Source organism: Mycteria americana, chromosome 3 (genome assembly GCF_035582795.1).
Source record: "Mycteria americana isolate JAX WOST 10 ecotype Jacksonville Zoo and Gardens chromosome 3, USCA_MyAme_1.0, whole genome shotgun sequence".
In the NCBI taxonomy this organism is placed as follows: Eukaryota; Metazoa; Chordata; class Aves; order Ciconiiformes; family Ciconiidae; genus Mycteria; species Mycteria americana.
The window spans coordinates 56,694,502-56,712,340 of NC_134367.1; the positions used below are offsets into that span (position 1 = coordinate 56,694,502).

A 17,839-nucleotide genomic window follows, 5' to 3' on the forward strand; every position below is an offset into this window, starting at 1 on the left:
CTATCATAACACTTCTGCCTACTATTTTGTGCCAACTTAGTCTTTTTAAAAGTCCTACCTGTGATCTCTCCCATCAGCATTTGAGATGGACAACAGCAGCACCTGCCTAAAAAAGCAGCAGGGACTTTAGAAGGAGCTCTGCCCTAAAATCCTTTAATTACACTGACACAGTATTTTTGCTACCAAGGCCTTGTTTTAAAAAAAAAAAAAAAATTAATGCCAGGAAGAGAGCTCAGTCAGCTGGGATTCAAGCAGAACTACAGGCCACTGAAGGGAAGCTGGGGTGGGTGTTGGGAAGATCTTTTCACGATTCCTTTCTTGTCTCCCACCCTTGGTCCAGCTTTGGTCACTTCTGCCACATGCCAGATATTGGACAAATGAGAAGCATGAAGAAATCACTTTTGTAACAAAATTTATTTTTGCTCTGTGGATACAAATCCCAAACATCAACAAACAAATTCCAGTGGAAAAATACCAGTCATTAACAATGAAAACTTTTATTATTATTTAATAAATAGAACTTTGGCATTCAAAATTCTAGCTGTAAACCCTACTTTAAAAAAAATTACAAAAAGAGGCAAGAACAACAAGCCTAAAGCTGAGCCAGCCAGTGGCTCCTTTACCTTTTACAATGAACACATTGTGATTAAGTCATGACAACTCTATTTACATATGAGGTATTCTGAGCGGTTCAAAAATTGAACCCAGTTTACAAAACTACCAGTCTTCAGGGACTGATCCAGTACATGTGTCAGCTGTGCTTTTAAAAGATAGCTCCAGACACTCCTCCCCACTGAACTAATGATATACTGTAATTAATATACACAAAATAAACACATTATGATTTGAGTTTCCTGCTCACGCTTCATATTCAAAAAAGCTGCATACTACAACCAGCCTAACATTCAAAGTGTACACGTAGTACCTAGTTTAAGTACTTCTGTTTCTAGACATTATGCAAGAGTTCTTACTACAAAAGCTTATAAACAAAATATCGGCAGGTAAGAGGAAAACAAGGTGCAGTCATCAGCATCCTAACAACTTATCTAAAGTTCAAGGGGAATATACACTTACTTCAGGCAAAAAAAGGCACAAAGGTATGCAGCTGTGGAATTAATATTGCTAATGAGCTACCGGAATATATCATCCCTTTAGATAATAACCACTGATTTGTTTGCAGTCTAAGAATGCAGATTAGTTCAGAAGATCTTTTCCCCACTCACGACAGAACTCGTCACATCAATGATAAGAGCCCAATTATACCTCCAACTCCACCTGTGTAACATCATTGATAAGGACAAGGAAAACTGGAGCAAACTACGCCCATGCAGAGAGACTGCTGCGTGCTGTCACTGCCCGTGCTAGGGCAGCGGGTCGTGCAGGAAGGGGTTTGCTTTCTTTCTTCCTTTGTGCTCTTACCCTGCAAGAAAAATGTCCAAAAAAACCGTCTGAAACAAAAGGTGGGCAGCGAGGGCAAAGGAAGGAAGGAAACCTTTTGAAGTGAAAAGGACAAAATTCCAGCTCTTGTAATGACTTCGCAGCACCAGCAGTTTCAAATGCTGGAGCCCGGGTGGGTGGTTACAGCAATCTCCACAATTTCACACAACTATCACACTACAAAGCTGCACAGTGGAGGCTAGCAACCTAGATCACGTTTACACAACTGAGCTGCATCAATTCTATATAGTAAATACATAGCATCATCGTCTGAAGACAGTTACTTTCCAAGTCTTCTTCAAAATACATTCTTGAATACAGTAGTTACTGTAAGTATCTTCTAAAGGATTGTATAAATTCAATCTGAAATGATACAAAAAATTACTGTACAAATTTGCTGACAGCCAGAACGGTACAGTATCCATTCATTAGCGGTTGTTTTTCAGCCCTTGAGATTGTCTAATAGCTACAGCAAAAAGTTGTCATGACTAAATCTAAGCAATTCCAATGTTAACATTCATTAATCAACTCTGTATTAAATATGCTGAATGAGACCACACACACTACATTTTAACCAATTAAACAATCATGCATATCTTAGACAAAGCTTATTCCATTTAGAGGCATCTGTAAACTGATGCATATATAGTAATTGCTACTACTACACAGGCCAAATTTTAAGAAATCAAAGCAAAATACTGTATCACTGTAGATAGTCAATTGGTAGTCTGCATCTTTGGCTCATACATCCATCATTTACCTCCCTACTTTAATTTGACTGAGGCAGATAAACTCAGGGTTTTTTAAAATCAAGTGCTTTAAAGTCAACATAAATATTACAGGTTCCATAATAAAAATATTACAATGCAAGATTACAGAACTGCAATCAAAGTATTACAAATAAAAAGGGACCTCCTTCCTGAGGGACTTTCAACTAATACTTGAAGAGCATAAAAGCTCCTGAAGTGCTTTGCAAATATAAATTACTGATCTCAACTCCGCAGTACAGTATCACTATTTAACAGGAGGGACAGTGGGGGCACACCAGCCAAGTGACCAGCTTAATAGTTCAAAGTGACTCAAAAAATCTCCTGCTCCTCTCTAATTGCTCGATTAAACTCCTTGTTATTTCCACCAAATTTAGAAAAATGTGTTGCTTGGTAATTTTTTATAGGTACAACATTTCCATCTAAGGAAATAACAACGTGCAACTTAGGTACTTCCTCTCTCCCTAATACTTCTAGTTTATTATCTGAAATGCTATTGTTGAATTCTGATATGAGACAGATGCCGTAAACCGAAGACTATTACTTCACTGCAGGGCCAAAACCAACAAATGACACCAAAGGAACGAGCTGGGGCCCTAGTCACAAAAGCCAATACTGTTGGAGGCACAGGAAACTGTGCAAGCCCGTTTGTGCAAAGATCCCTGTTTTCAGCTTTGCACTAGTATAAAAGTACACCTTCAAACCTACAGAAAGAGCACAGAAATTTAAAATAAAATGGCCTTGTTTTTTACCTTGAAGTAGAGACACTAGGCAATTTCACTTGAGATTTCATCTAGACACTGTTTTAGTGCTCACAGGAGCTGAACCAGTCAGATTAATCCATCTGAAAACACCGTGTAGCAATAATATAAATAGCAACATATTTTTCACAAATTAGCCTATGTGTAGGTTCAGAATAGAGAAAACTGTCAAATAAATAAGTCCACATAGCTAAAAAAAATTAAATCACTAAATTATAAAACCAACATTAACTGTTTAACAATGAACAGAAAGCAAAACATCACCAAGTTAAAACTGGTAACCAGTCTACATTGCTACACCATTTTTTTCTATTAACATAATCAGAAAACTGAAGATACTAACACTTTTGCCATAAAAACGTTACCCTAGAATTTACTTGGTTGTAACTGCTAAGCTTCCTAAGAGATTTCTGCTGTTATCCACACTATGGGTCAGTTCACTGACTTGCACATTAGTCATCTGAAACTTTCTTTTAATACCATATATGTAACTGATGCTTATGTATTTTCTTAACAGTGTGATTTGAGAGTGGTTTTGCTCTTTGCAAGTTTTTGTTTCCTTCCGTTAAATACTATTTTACACCATGCATTACTGCAAGTTAGCTGCACAGTTATGTTCCAGGAAATTAGAAGCGTTAATATGTCATCTGTCCCACAGGAGTGAAACAGCACTGCCAAGTGACACTCACTGAATAAACTATGGAACATGATCTTATTTTTGTAATGTAATTGCTTCCTACATAAATGGAGAAATCAAGAATTCCCAAACAATGTGGAAAATTTTGCACTCCTCAGATAACCGAGTGCTTAATACTGCTAAGTGGAAACATTCTGTTCTGAGCCCTGATTTTGCCAAGTGCCAAACACCCATTTTGTAGCTGTGGTAAAAAATGGTTGAGGTGGTTCACAACCTCATCAGAGGCCTTCAGGGATGGAATATAGACCAGCCACACTTTAAAATGGAGATGACCTAAGAGAAAAAAAAGTATGGTACAAACACTAAAATACAGTCTATTTTTTTTTCTGACAGCCACATACTATGCTGCAGTTTCATGCCTTCCAGCTTCTCTGGGTTTGTCACAGACTTCGTATTATTGAAACTTCTTACAGCAATGTGAAAGTGCTTAAAGCAATTTGATAGCGCTCTATTTTATGGACTTCATCTGCATAAAGGAGTTAAAACTTGGTTTTTCTTCCGCTATTGGGCAAACAAGCTAGACATCCATTACTACAAACAACATCTTTCATATATCAATTTTTCTTAGGCAACTTGAAGAGCAACTACTTTTTGTAGTGCTCCAAGATTGTTCCAATTGCAATTTCTAGAGTGAAGTGCAGCTGCAGAAGCCTCTGGCTTCACCACATACAGCTACAGGTCCTTTGACCCTCTGCTCTAATTTCAGAACACAGATAATGCCATACAAACCCTTGATGAAGGAAAGGACTGAGAGTAGTAGCAGCACAGCTGTTTTGATGCTCACTCTGATTTCAGAAACTAGGTGAAGTAATAAAATGAGCCCTAATAAAGGAAACAGAGTATCCAACCGAATCATTCTTCACAGCTTGTTCCTACATTCAGTAGTTTGGAGAAAAGATTTCATGTACTTTGTACCACTCTGTTCAAATGATGACTCTCCCCTCCCCACCAGACTCCCGAGATTAAATATTCACAATCCTCCGAAAGATGCACATGAGGTGCTATTTGCAGTCTTCCAATATGGCTCCTTAAAAGAAATGCAAAGACCTGTGACACAGCAGCATTTAATAAGTCATTTGCTACTAGATGAAACGTTGTCATTGAGTAATGCAGTTGTCCCCCATGTCCTGAGCATAACGGTCCGACATTATAGTCCTTAATTCATCAATATCCTTTCGTAACTGACAGACGTCCATGAGCTTCTTCGAAAGGGTTTCTGTGCTGTGGTAATTTTCATTCTCTTCAGCTGAACAGCTCAGTGCTACGAAAAACAACACCCAAGGTTAAATCTCTTGCAACTGTGCTCTGTGAATACTTCAACTAGTCAGTGCCCCTTGAAATAAAGGGTAGGTCACTTTAATTTAATTACATCAAGACAAATCATGCTTTAGTATGATGAAAAGCCAACAAAATGTGGTACCATGTGAACTTAAAGTCAATTCAGAGCCCATCAGTGCTTCTCTTAAAGACATGCTTTGCTGTTTGCACCAAGATCTAGACTTGCTGAAGTCTGATGGATCTCAACAGCAGCGAAAAAACCAGGTAGAATAGCGTAGAGATTTTGGAGGTTTCTATAGCCACTCAGAAAACAGGGATAGGAGGGCTTGGGAAATAAGCCATGTAAGATGATGAGCTCGTACTACAGATATACTGCACTATTCATCCTGCTGGCTGATGGTCTCATGGACTTTGAGACTGGCATATGCTACACTCCCCAGTGCTTCAGGGGTTACAGTGCAGATGAGTTTATGTGGCATGTAGCAGCTCTTGCTGCACAGGACACTATATTTTTACCCCTCTACCTTGCTGATGGTCCAGCTCAGCAACCGGTCTATCTCATTAATTCTAATTAACACTCAGAAAACAATAGAATACAATACATTCAGGTCAAAAAAATGTAATTGTTTATTAAACTTGTTAAAAGAAAAGGCCGAACACAAACTCACTATGCTGAAGCTTTGTCTGACTGGCTTTAGGGCGTGCTTCTCATTTCCTGGTTAACAGCTTAGTACGTGCTGAAGACTAGATGTGCCATTAACAGTACTGGAGATGGAGTTGCCTGGCACCAGGCTTATCTAGTACACGCAGACACCCTCACCCCCCATCCCCAACCCATACATACACATGTTCAAACAGCAGATGTATATTCCTACCACTTGACCCCAAGGGCTTTAAAACGAAAAAATGTGAGGTAGCCACACCAGGCCTGCTTATGCCTCACCTCAACTCATTATGACTTTATAGGGCAGAACACGTTTGACAGAAAAGCATCCATTAACCCTCAGGGTAACTGCAGTGTGTCTCAGGAGGGACAGACACCTGGCTACACACCATTCTTTTCTAGAGGGGTGAACATACCCATGATTGGGTCCGTATGAAGAGCCAGCTACCTTCTCTCCTGACTTGGCAAGGATCTGGGTAGTCATTTGCATTCAGCAGCCCAGGTGCACTAAAACCCCAGCTTTTCCAGAGAGCTCCAGGAGTACATTTCACGCACAACTGCTCCAGTTGCATAGCAAAGGGGACACTGGCCTGTCCAGCTGGCAAGTTCGAGTGCCACTTAGCTAAACTGTTACTCCTCTGTGTCAAAACACTATGAAGCATTGGAATGACAACATCACTTACATCTGATTCCCAGCAGTAAGGAAAGGTTAGGCTCCTTGCCCTGAGCTCTCTGGGTGAGAATACTGCACAGTGCTTTCAAGTCAAACAAGCAATGGGACATTTCCTTGAACAACTGGTCTGCTATAGGCATCTTCTCAGATACTGGCTGCCTGGACTGCTCCACCTGCCGCATCTGCTCCTTCAAGGAGGCATTCTCTTCCATCAGTCTTTGGTTCTTTGTGAAAAGTAAATAGGAAAAAGGGGAAAGTTAGTCTGCAGCATGCACTGTAGCAGAAAGTTTCCTGTTTCAAACCACAAACAATATAATTAAAAATAAGTAATTTCCATACATGTAATCAGTATTTCTGTACCCCTCTAAAGAATGGTGGATAGACAGATTTTACACAGCTGTCTATCTCACATTACCATTGCTTAGCAGCCTTCACCCTTGAAGTTCTCACTTTCTGAGGTAGGGATGGTTATCTATTATATGTCTGCGCGGCAGCCAGCACAGTCAGTTAAGCTCATAAAGCCCTACCATGAGACCTTATAATCATTCTATAAGGTTCTCCCCAACTGGTGTGGTCAGGGGTGGGGTTTTTGGAGCTTTTACTTACTTCAGAGAGAGTTTTATTTAACTGTTCTATATTCCTTTCCTTTTCTTCAAGCTCATTTGTCATCTTCTGAACTATCAGCTTTTCTTGCAAAAGCTTCTCTTGAATAGACTAAATTGAATGAAAACACAGGTAATGATTTAAAATTTTCATACTTTATATTAGCGCTGACAAAATGCATCCTCAGTAAATTTCTAAGTTTCAATTATTTATTGTTTCTGTATTAATTCTTCATTTTTTATTTTCTACCATGTTCACCTGGTAATATTCAACTGGACCCCAACAGCTCTCTGTATACTAACACAGCTATTCCAAGTATCAGTGAAACCCTTTAAATAAGCAGTGTCTGCTTAGAAACAAAAAGACTATATGTATGCAGAACGTTACTCCAATATGGAATGCATGAAGTCTAAAATATGCAGTAATGTTTATTCTAACCAAATAATTTCACTTGAAATAAGTGGCAGATTAATGACAGCTAAGCTTAATTTGTGCAATTCCAAGTCAAAACTGAAGATTTTTTTTTGGCCTCTATTTTCCACGAAGACTATGGCAGGGCTTCCTACAACCTTTCACAACACAGAATTCACCTCACCTTCTATACAGCTGAGAAGAAAGCCTTCGACAGTTGATACAGAGCAGCAAGCTCTTTAAAACCGTTCACATAGAAGATAAATCAGAACAGTCTGTATAACTCTACTGTGCTGAAAAAACAGCCGCAGGCAAAAAAGTAACTTATTTGTAGTTTATAGTGTCATTTTAACAGGTACAATAATTACCATTTTCAGTAATAAAAACAGCAGTAAGTTTCTAGGATGCTGTTGTACTTAAGTATTGGAGCTTTCCATGACTGACTTCCAGATCAGTCATAAGCAGCAACAAACGAACAACCGCTGCAACGTGGAATCAGCTGCTGTCAATTCCCTAGTTTTCACCTGCAGAGTTCAAACTGAGAAATCACGAGATATTTCCAAAGTGGATTTTTTGGGGCAAATTCACAACCACAGGTGTCTTTGTTGTTAAAAGCACTCATATTTATTCCACTAGTTGGGTTTTAGATCTGTAGATATGTCTTTCAAGGTCATCTGGTAAAATTCAGAAAGAGGAATATTCAAACCATTTTATCTGAATACTAATAAAAATGAATAGTGATTATATAAACTCCTGATGCTTTAAAACAGAAATATCTTTTCAGTCATAAAGAAAAAAAATCCTCTTTTGTCATTAATGGTATTACCCACAAATCCAATGCTGTGCTAGCACAGTGCATACAGTGTCCTGCCCATGCCTAGCTCAGCACATTGATATGTAAAACCTGTTGCCCAATTTCAATTATAAGATGCAAATCCGATCCAATCATGCTCAAAATACAGCTGGAGCACTGGTGACAACAGTGACAGCATGCCTTGGCACAGTTTTGATTGTAACCTTCCACAGAGTGGAACCAGAGACCACGATGGGGGGAGCAGAAGTTGCATTTCACAAACGAATGGCTCTCAATTTACAGAATAACACTAACCCAGAAGAATGCTTTTTCTTGAATCTCTGTAGGAACAATCCTAATGATTCTTCTTCTAAAGCAGAGAACTCTCTCACAGGGAATTATGTATGATAGCTTAAATAAAATGCTATAGAAAGATCAATGTCACTCTTTAGTATGAGATATGTTTGAATTGCTGCACTATGACTCTGCAACCTTATTCAAAGACAGGAAAAAAAACACAAATGCCCCACTTGACAGAACCACAGCAAATTGTTTCAAGCTACGTTGGTTTTGGAGTCTTACAAAAACAATTCAGCTTTGGCAAAGAAGCCAAATTTACTCTTGTGCGAGTTGCTCCTAAGATGTACGAAGAATGGAACTTTCAGGTTACCAGTACTGGGGACTGTAGCACATCGGAGACTGTCTGTACACATGCCTGCCCTTTACCATGTATGTGGCCTACTGAGTGGAGGAGAAGCCATTTAACTGATTTGCCAGATATATGAATTATTAGTGCTGGCAAGAAGGCAGGGAGTAACAAGAGGCAAGGCAGGGCTGACACTGGGTGGCGTTTTTAATGGCCTGGACACTCACAGGAGGTGTGCAGCCTTGATAAAATTTGCCAACGCATTCAGCTCAACGCTGCACAAGCAGTCAGAAAAGCCAGTACTTTGTCATATCCTTTGCAAAACTGGAAAACAACGGTGCTAAAATTTACACATTTAATATGAACTAAAAAAAACCCCACACTTTATTTTCTTGTAAGTAATAAGAATCAGCAGGCAGAACCCAGAAATGACTACGTGTTTTTAAAACTGTTTTCACACACTTGACCTGCTTCTCAGTTCACTCACACCGTGCCCCTCAAAAGGAAGTGCTGAAGCAATGTGCATCCTAAAGATAAGCTGTGCGAGAAAGCACAGCTTCACACTCCAGTGGGAGGAAGGGGAAGAAGACAGAGGGCCCTGCGCCACGTCAAAGGAAACACCCTGGGCTGGGAGAGGGCAGGAAATAGCTCCGATTCAGGCATTTCCTTTGTTGTGCTTGCAGATGAGCAGAACCCGCAGCGGTGTTGAACCATCTTATTTTTTAGAAAACATTGTCTACTGAGAAAAATGGCCATATTGGGTCAGATTGAAGGTCCCTCTAGCTCTGTCTGGCTGTAGACAGACAGAAGATGCTTCGGAAGGGGAATAGGGCAATGCAGTAATAGCAGGTGTTCAAAACACCCTCCCAGCTTCCAAGTATCTTCAGATTTTAATGGTCTTCGATGCACTTCTCTTCCATGAACAAGTTCAGAGTCACCCAGAGCCACAGTTACAACACATGCAATAGTACTACCACTTACACGTTTCATGTTCGTGTCAACGCCAGACATTAAAGGTTTGACTGTGCAGCCTTCCTGGGGGTGGGTAGGTGGTGAGGAAGACAGGTTCAGAAATATTATCTTCCCCAGTGTATTTTCAGAACTACATCTGCCACTAAATTCACATGACTGTGCAAACTACTCCGAAAACAACTTCTAGAATATTCCAAACAACGTACACACACTCAGCTCATGAGTTGTACTGTTTAATGGGAACTACTAGAAGTGGAAATCAGTGTCTATTTCTAAAAGATATACCTAACATCTGTCATTCGCTGCTACCCTAATCTTAAAGCTCAGAAAAAGCGCATGCTTACCAGATTGGCTGAGCCCACAGTGCTATGATTTCCCAGTTGCTCCTAGTGCTATGAGTCCTCTGTACTTCGCCCTTAATTTTTCCATATGCTTTCCAAAGTTACGATTTGGTGGCGTTACTCCCAGCCTGGCAGTATGGGTTTATTGTGACTGACAGGATTGACAGATGTACCTTGCATAACACAGGCATCGTACAATCTATCTGACTTCTACTGTCTTTTTTTGTACCAAAAAAATGTTTATTTTGTGATATCTAAATTAATCATGTAAATACGGATTTTTTAAACGCCACTCTCATCTATAATTTTTCTCTTTCTGAAGATGTACTATATATGCAGCACGACATCTTGTCAAGACCAACCAGAATTTTAATCCCTCACACTCAGAAGAACAAATCAACCAAGCAAAACCATACAAGGAAGATCAGAATCATTCCACCACGATTATGAGCAAATAGAAACTAGTACTGCTTCAAACACTGCTGTCTGAAAGAGAATTTGTTTTCAACTTGCAAGTTAAAAACAATGAACTGAAATACATTCTCAAGCATAAGTTTACAATGTGGCAGAATACAGGAAATAAAATAAGATCTTCTGAGCTGAAGATAAATTGTATCTCTATGCTGATAAGGGATTTCAGTTTCTAATGAACTAATTTTGAGTGCTTCCCAGCAAACAAATGTGGAAGGCCAAGGACATCAAGGATACAAAGAAGCTGCTGTAGTCTACAAGTAATTTGAGGGCTAACACCATTTTCAAATCTTATTTCCTGTCCTTATATAAAATACCTCAAAAGAGGAAAAGTAAGAGAAAGTCCTGGAGAACAGAACACTACTCTGTTCACAGACTGTCACAACTACTCAGCATTTCCCAGTCTCAACTCCCTAAAGTCATTTCAGACTAAGCACACAAAACCGCCATCTGTATAAATGTGCACAAATATTGCTAGTCTCAAGATAAAGGTGATCGAGAGAAAAAGATCAGGAAGTTCAGGAAATATGAAAAGACTTAGGTTGGTGATAATACATTTAGGCAAGTTGTACGTATTTCTTATAAGCACAACATATACACATATATATGTAAATAATCTTAACTAAACTATGAAGAGGGACAGAGAACCTCAGAAAGGTACTGGAGTTCAATTTGAACTTCTTTTTTTAATTATGAAATACCTGAAACTACATTTGCCTGTGTCACAATTTTGCATATAACAGGCTGCTCCATGAAAATATCTCAATTTAATAAATTTTGTCTTCTTCAAACCTAGAGAAGCTTAAATGATTGATTTTGCTTTTCAGTTAACAGACGTATGTTATGTTGCAACCTTAATTCCCCTACTGTTTCTCTACAGGTGTATTTAATACACTGTAATTTAATCAAGCAAAAATATGGCTGCCAACAGGAATGAGGCCTCCTATTTACCTGCACGGTAGAGAAAGGAAGCAATTTAATGCTGGAAGACAACTTACTTTCAATAGCTACAAATAAGCAAACTTGGCTCCAGTGTGCAAAGTGGAAATAAGAAAGCACATTCTCTTAGCAAGTGTTATGCAAGCAGTTTTGTGTCTCTTCATTATTTGGATTCTAGCTCCATAGAGTGCTCCCTTCCACTTCGGAAGGAGCAGGCATTCAGCTGATTGTTTACTACCATTTTGTTGTTCTTCCAAACCTAACATACACAGAGCCAAAGCAGAAGTGCCTTCTTCATTCTCAAGGGACAACCCTGTAACTTCAGTCTCTCTGGAGAGCAAGGAAGCAAAGAATGTGGAGACAAATGCCAATCTATAAGACGAATGCAGAAACCAGAATTTATTGAATTTTGCTTCAGTATTTGCTGAAAACAGATGTTTGGTTTTTTAAAATGCTTAGCTTCTTCTAGAGCAAGTCATACCTTCTTTCCTGCAACCTGTATAATGTTTCCTTTTCTCCACAACAAACACTGGTCACTAAGTACCTTTCAAGTATCAGGAGCCTGATGTGTTAATCCAATCCACAGAGCTGCAACTGACTCCTAGCTGACAACCTCTGCTGTCTTGAAAAGTCCTTGGCTCCAAGCTAGGTGCCCAAGGTCCGCCAAGAGAGTTAAAGATATCTAAGTGAGTGACGTGTCAGAAACCAGTTGAACAGGGACCTGCTCAAACAATGTGAAACGTGAAGTGGCATGGTTTAGAAAGGCACCTGTCCCTACTAAGGATCTCAGCAGTAAAGCTCCTAATTAAAACCATTTTTCATACTTTGGATGATCATCTGAACCCCAAAGTTGGATGGGAGGCTTCACTGTTACTTACAGAGGCAGTTCTCACACTTGAAACAGGCATTTATGCTATGACATCCACTAGACCAGCAGAATAAAGATGCTATACAGCAACAGTTTTTCCACTTTATGATGAGTATCGGCAAACTGCTAAACCATACAAACATCAATAACGAATACATTATGAGCCCGCAAGAGAACACAGCTGAACTACAGGCCATCAGATTAAGTTCTTGGCATTTCTACCTTTGCCTCCTATTTGGGAAGATAAAGGACAAAATTCAACTTTAGTAATGTTATCTTTACGAACTAAAAATGGACAGAGTAAAAAACAGAACATACACTCTTCCTTACCTGCATGTCTAAAATCAGTCCAGCTATCTGATTTTGTTGATTGTCTATGACCTAGAATATAAAATTGAGTAATTTAAAAGGCTTGAATCTCCCAGACTGTTTTTTAAAAATCAGCTTACAGGTGTGTAGCCATAGATTTTAAATAGAATCTTCAAAAATGTAAATGACAAGACAGGGAATTTAACTCTGACAGAACAGGAAATTCATGCAAAATAAACGTACTGAACAGAAACAGACAGGTATCAAAAAGAAATCTGAATTAGCAACAAATGTGTAATTCTTTAGTGAGATATTTATTTCTAAAGTAAAAAATAAAGAAATGTGGGACTCAAGGTTAAAGATGCCACCAACAGATCATTTGCAGACTAACCTTACTGGCTTTCTCATTCTTTTCTTTGAGACATTCATTCTCGCTCTGAAGCTGTTTTGTGTCCAACATGGGAAGGCGAATACCATCTTCCAGGCATTTTTCAACTTTCTGTTGTAAACTGCCATTCAACATGAAAGAAAAATTAAGTGCTCTGACAGAAAGCAGAAGGGCTGTGTGTTCTAGTGAAAAATTAGAAAGTTGCATCATTTTCCAACGAGAACTGTAAAACCATACCTAGCAGAATCCAGCCTTATGAATGAGCAAACCAACAGTGGATGAATGATGCAAAAATGCTAAACTACTGAAGTTACCGTGGCACTGACAAGAGCAGATTCATGCAGGAATGGTTTTACGGACCAGATTCTGTGCTGCATCTCCCAAAAGACACAGCTCCAGCAGTACAGCATAGGGAGAGAGGGCAGAGAGGAGCAAAGAAAAGCTTTGTTGTGTTCACAGCTGGTTTGTGCTACTGTGGGAGGCAAAGCCAGCACCAGCATAGATCAGAGGAGTCTTCGAACCTCTCAAAGTTACAGGAGCTTTAAAATCAGACTCTCTCACTAGGGCACGTACAACTCAGAGCGGAGTCCAGAATCAGAGGCTGCACCAAGTACTGGTGGCCTATTCTTCATGCCCTCTGTAACTTGTAAGGGGGGGCATAAAGCCACTCCTGCCAGCTGCTCCCACATAAGGGCATGACCTTCAGACCCTCTGTAGCTCAACTCAAGCTCCTAGGTGTAGCTAGAGCCTTTGGCTGCTCACCTTCTCTCAGAAAGGAAATACATTTTATTAGTGTTAATCTTGCTGTCTAATTTAGAAACCAGAGGCCACCTCAACTATTTGTAGGCTTTCAGAAAAGACAAAATGATCCCCCTCTAGATTATGAGGGCACGAAGAAAAAAGGCCTTTCATTGGTAAGATGGAAACAATGTGTCAACTATTTGGCTGGCAAGGTGTCCCAACCAGCTTGCCTTTCATCATGGAAACACTTTCAGACTCCTGTGGCATGCATCTTTACCCAATGGAAGGACAGTGAACTGTAGTAACATCCACATAATTATTAAAAGTTATTCCCCCCTGCTTCCCCCCTCCCCCTTTTTTTAAAAATAAGTGTTTAAGTAGCTCCCTTGATCTAAAATGTACCATAGTAACAATGTCTTCACGTCTCATCTGGAATCTTCTCATGGATACCTGTCCCGTTTGTTTTTTTCATAGTTATGCAAATTCAATGACAGCAGATTAGCTACAGCTAAATCTCCCTGTAAAAACCCCCACTCTCAGTGAAAAAGTAAGAAACAACTACAATTTATTTAAATCTTTGACCCTTCCCCGATATACCCATCAGTGAACATCCAGGGAGCTTTTCCCCAGCTCATGACAGGATTAGTTATCAAATAGGAGTGCTGACAGCTTCTATATAATGCTCCTTTACTGCACATGTTTATCCTATCCTCTGTATGGCAGCAGGCAATGATGCCATTGCAGCAGTGTCCCACATCTTTAAAGAAGGACAGTGAAGAGTGTCCTAGGCAGACTCTTCTCTGTGGTATTACTTGCAACTTGACACAAATAAAAGTCTTGTTGGATTTTCTATTGCATTACACTGCCATTCTGCACAGTAATATATTTATGCCATGAAAAATCATCAGCATTGTAATAGATTAAGAGTGCAAATAACATTAGGTCTTGACATCAGGTGGGAAACTATACCCATGTCAGGGCACAGCCCAAGCAGCTGTTCATACCTCTGTACTGTTGTGACCAGGTCTTTTTCTTTTTTCTTCTGACACACCAGTTGCAATTCTCTCTCTCTGCACTGCAATCGGGCCTCTCCGAGCTTCTTTTCTAACTCAGTCATAGTTTCTTGAAGTTGCTTGTTCTTCTCTTCTAGAATTTGCAGCTAACACAGGTTACATTAGTCAGACGCGATACAACATTAGCAGAAGACCCTGTGACAGGCCACACCCTTGCAGTTACCTTCTGTATAATCTTAGGCCCATTTCAGTTATCTGAGTATGAGAATCCCTAACAGCTACAGTGCTTTCTACAACATTGAAATACTTATCTTCCTAAACAGATGGGGAAAAAAAATATATGTTGAAGCAGTAAAAGATTTGACAACAGATATTAGGGAGCTATTACTTGTATTTTTAAAATGTAAAACAAACTCCCTTTACCTTACCTGTTTAGTCTGCCCTTCTATATCATCCAGCGTTGGTAGGTCAGCCAGATATTTTTCTAAGGTTTCAATTCGTCTTTGTTTTTCTTTGTTTTGTTCAGACTCTTTCTGGCATTTCTTTTTCAGGCTATTAATATATCGGTCTCTAGTTTTAAGCTAGAAGAAAGTAAGAGTATGTGTTTTATGATTACAGTGAAAAACAAGCCTGCTTTGGAAGCAGAGGCTGGTCACTCTTCAAGAATTGTACTCTCAGCTGCATGAAAGGGTTGGTTACTGCAGAAAACAAAACCAAAGAATGATTAACCCCAGCAGCTCCAAGTCATAGACCCACACATGACCTCAAACCACAGTTGCTTCACCTCTGCCCAGAACACTCCATGTGCCTTGCGAACTGAAAACATGAACAGTTCAACAGCTAAAATAGTCTTAATTTTTTCACCAATGGGGATGTTCATATGAAACAAATGATCAGGAAATATTTTAGTCCATCCTCTTCCTCTGGTCTAGGAAAACTTAAAACACAAGGACCAAAAACTTAACCCAACAAGAACTGGAGCCAAAAACCTGCCTTTGATGCAGTCTGACAATTACATCAGAGGACATCAGAACAGAATAGTGGCTTTCTTGAACACCTTTTCTACAGGCATCTTAATTGTCCATCAGCCTGCAAAAGGTTTTTTACATTGTGTTATCTTTGCTTGCATTCCTGGTACTTACTTTGCTTTATTACCTAGGTCAAAAAACTGGGAAGGCAGCAGGCAGGGAGGAAAAAGAGTATTTTCCAGTCATAGTCTAATTTAATGAAAAACAGTATCTCTATTGCTTGAACTAAGGTGTAGTAATTCACAGATAACACACACTTGTCACTAGAGTAAATGCTAAACGTACTTTTATTCGGGTGCTACAGACATCCATCTCACTGATAAATAAATGTGTGACACTGTCAATGTCAGAGCTCAGTAACAGAGCCTATTGGAAAGTTTAAGTCAATAATATCTGGAAAGCTTTTCCAGAGATAGCCTTCTATATGGGCAACAAAACAGGATTGCCAAAAGGCCGGAAATCTTTGTACCTTTTATTTTATCAAGACCTCAAAACTGAACAAAGTTTTCAGGCTGCTTTAAAATCTTTCTGATTAGACAAAGCGCAAGTAAACTCCACATTCAGTAAGGTAAAGTTGCAACTCAGCCATGGTCTTTTGCCACAGTATGTGCTTCAGAACCACATACTCCCCTGCACACCCCAAGGCTTAAGGCAGTGATATAAATACGCACGTGAGCCAATGTTGCACAGTAAGAATTGCCAGGAGTCTGACGGTTAGCTAAGCGAGTCCCTTCCCTCTGTTTCTCACATACCAATACGGATGCCAAGTTGACCAGTCAGAATACTCCAGTACTTGTGCGACAAAGGCTACACCGTTTCCAAATCTTCTTGTCCTGCATATATACCATAGGGAATCTCCTCTCCTACAACATCTCTCCTTCTAATAGCTACCATGTTTGCCTTGGGATTCCTCCCACCCTCTCTAAATCCCCAGCATCACCCCGAGGACTCTTTCCACCTTCTGTCACCTGAGATAAAAAAAAATGGTGGGTTTTTTTTCATTCACTCTAGCTGACTCTGCTGAGGCGAAAACAAGCTTTGGATTTTGTTTTTTGGGGTTTTTCTATTTCCTCCTTAGTACACACACTGCTGATGACTTTGTTGGGGCAGGAAAAAACAGGAAAGCCCTCACCTCTTGGCAATTAAATATTAAAAGCAGGGCCACAGAAATCGCAGGGGAGAACACTACTACAAGCTATCAGCAGTACCTTACAGGAGTCCTTCACAGTTACCCATAGCAGAGGAAGAAGGAGCAGCCAGCAGGGTACAGGTGTCTGAACCAAAAAGCATTTCCAGCCCAGCAGTCCAATTTCTAGATGAAATGCCTCAGAACTAAAGTGAGGGCTGCAAAATCTGCAGATGCCAAGAGGCACATTCTCTTCAGGCACCAGAATTATTCACAAGGGGGTACAAATAACTCCCTTGCTTGGTATGTCTGCATGGGGCAAAGACAGCAGTGAACAAAGAGCACCTCTGATCTCTGCTGGCCCTGCAGTTTCTCAAAAGGAAAGCATCAAGTACATCCACCCTAACGTTAGACGGGACACAGGGCTTCAGACCAAGAGGCCTTCTAGCCCGATACCTCATCTCCAACAGTAGCCATAAGCAGATGTCTGTGGTAGGGAAAGAAGAATGAAAGCACATTTTTCCAGCCTCCAGCTGCTTTCATCTTAGGGGCTCCTGAGGCAGTTATTATTTCTGTGCATTTAAAACAAGGCAGCACTGCTATCAACTCACCCATTTTTCCCTTAAGCCCACTCTTAGCATCCACAACAGCCTTCAGAAAGACAATCTACAGGTTTGCTATAGAGAACTGGCATGAGGAATCGGCTCCTTTTGCTGATCATGTACTTGGCTCCTAGAGCGTTGCTAGATGTTCCCTTGCTCCTGCAACACGAGCTACAGCGAGGAGCTGACTGCCCTCCCTCCCTTGCAGGCTGCTTGTGGCTCTGCAGACTCCATCACACTCCCCTTCAGTCATTTCTTTTCCAGTGTGAAGATTTAATCATTCCTCCTGTGATTTTCTGATGGATATCTGC

General features: G+C 40.0%; 1 protein-coding gene across 7 annotated transcripts in view; it reads right to left on the reverse strand.

Moving 5' to 3' along the window:
* Positions 1-413: 413 nt before the first annotated feature.
* CEP85L (centrosomal protein 85L) overlaps positions 414-17,839 on the reverse strand; it is a 158,092-nt gene continuing 140,666 nt past the window's right edge. For 6 of the 7 annotated variants that reach the window (XM_075498626.1, XM_075498627.1, XM_075498628.1 and 3 more), the window contains 7 exons: positions 15,201-15,353; positions 14,764-14,918; positions 13,022-13,139; positions 12,652-12,702; positions 6,884-6,991; positions 6,288-6,501; positions 414-4,923 (listed from right to left, as the gene is read on the reverse strand). In XM_075498626.1, the coding sequence (XP_075354741.1) occupies positions 4,760-4,923; positions 6,288-6,501; positions 6,884-6,991; positions 12,652-12,702; positions 13,022-13,139; positions 14,764-14,918; positions 15,201-15,353 (963 nt within the window). In that variant the 3' untranslated portion in view covers positions 414-4,759. The remainder of the gene's footprint in view (positions 4,924-6,287; positions 6,502-6,883; positions 6,992-12,651; positions 12,703-13,021; positions 13,140-14,763; positions 14,919-15,200; positions 15,354-17,839) is intronic. The other variant, XR_012775243.1, reaches the window with a different exon arrangement.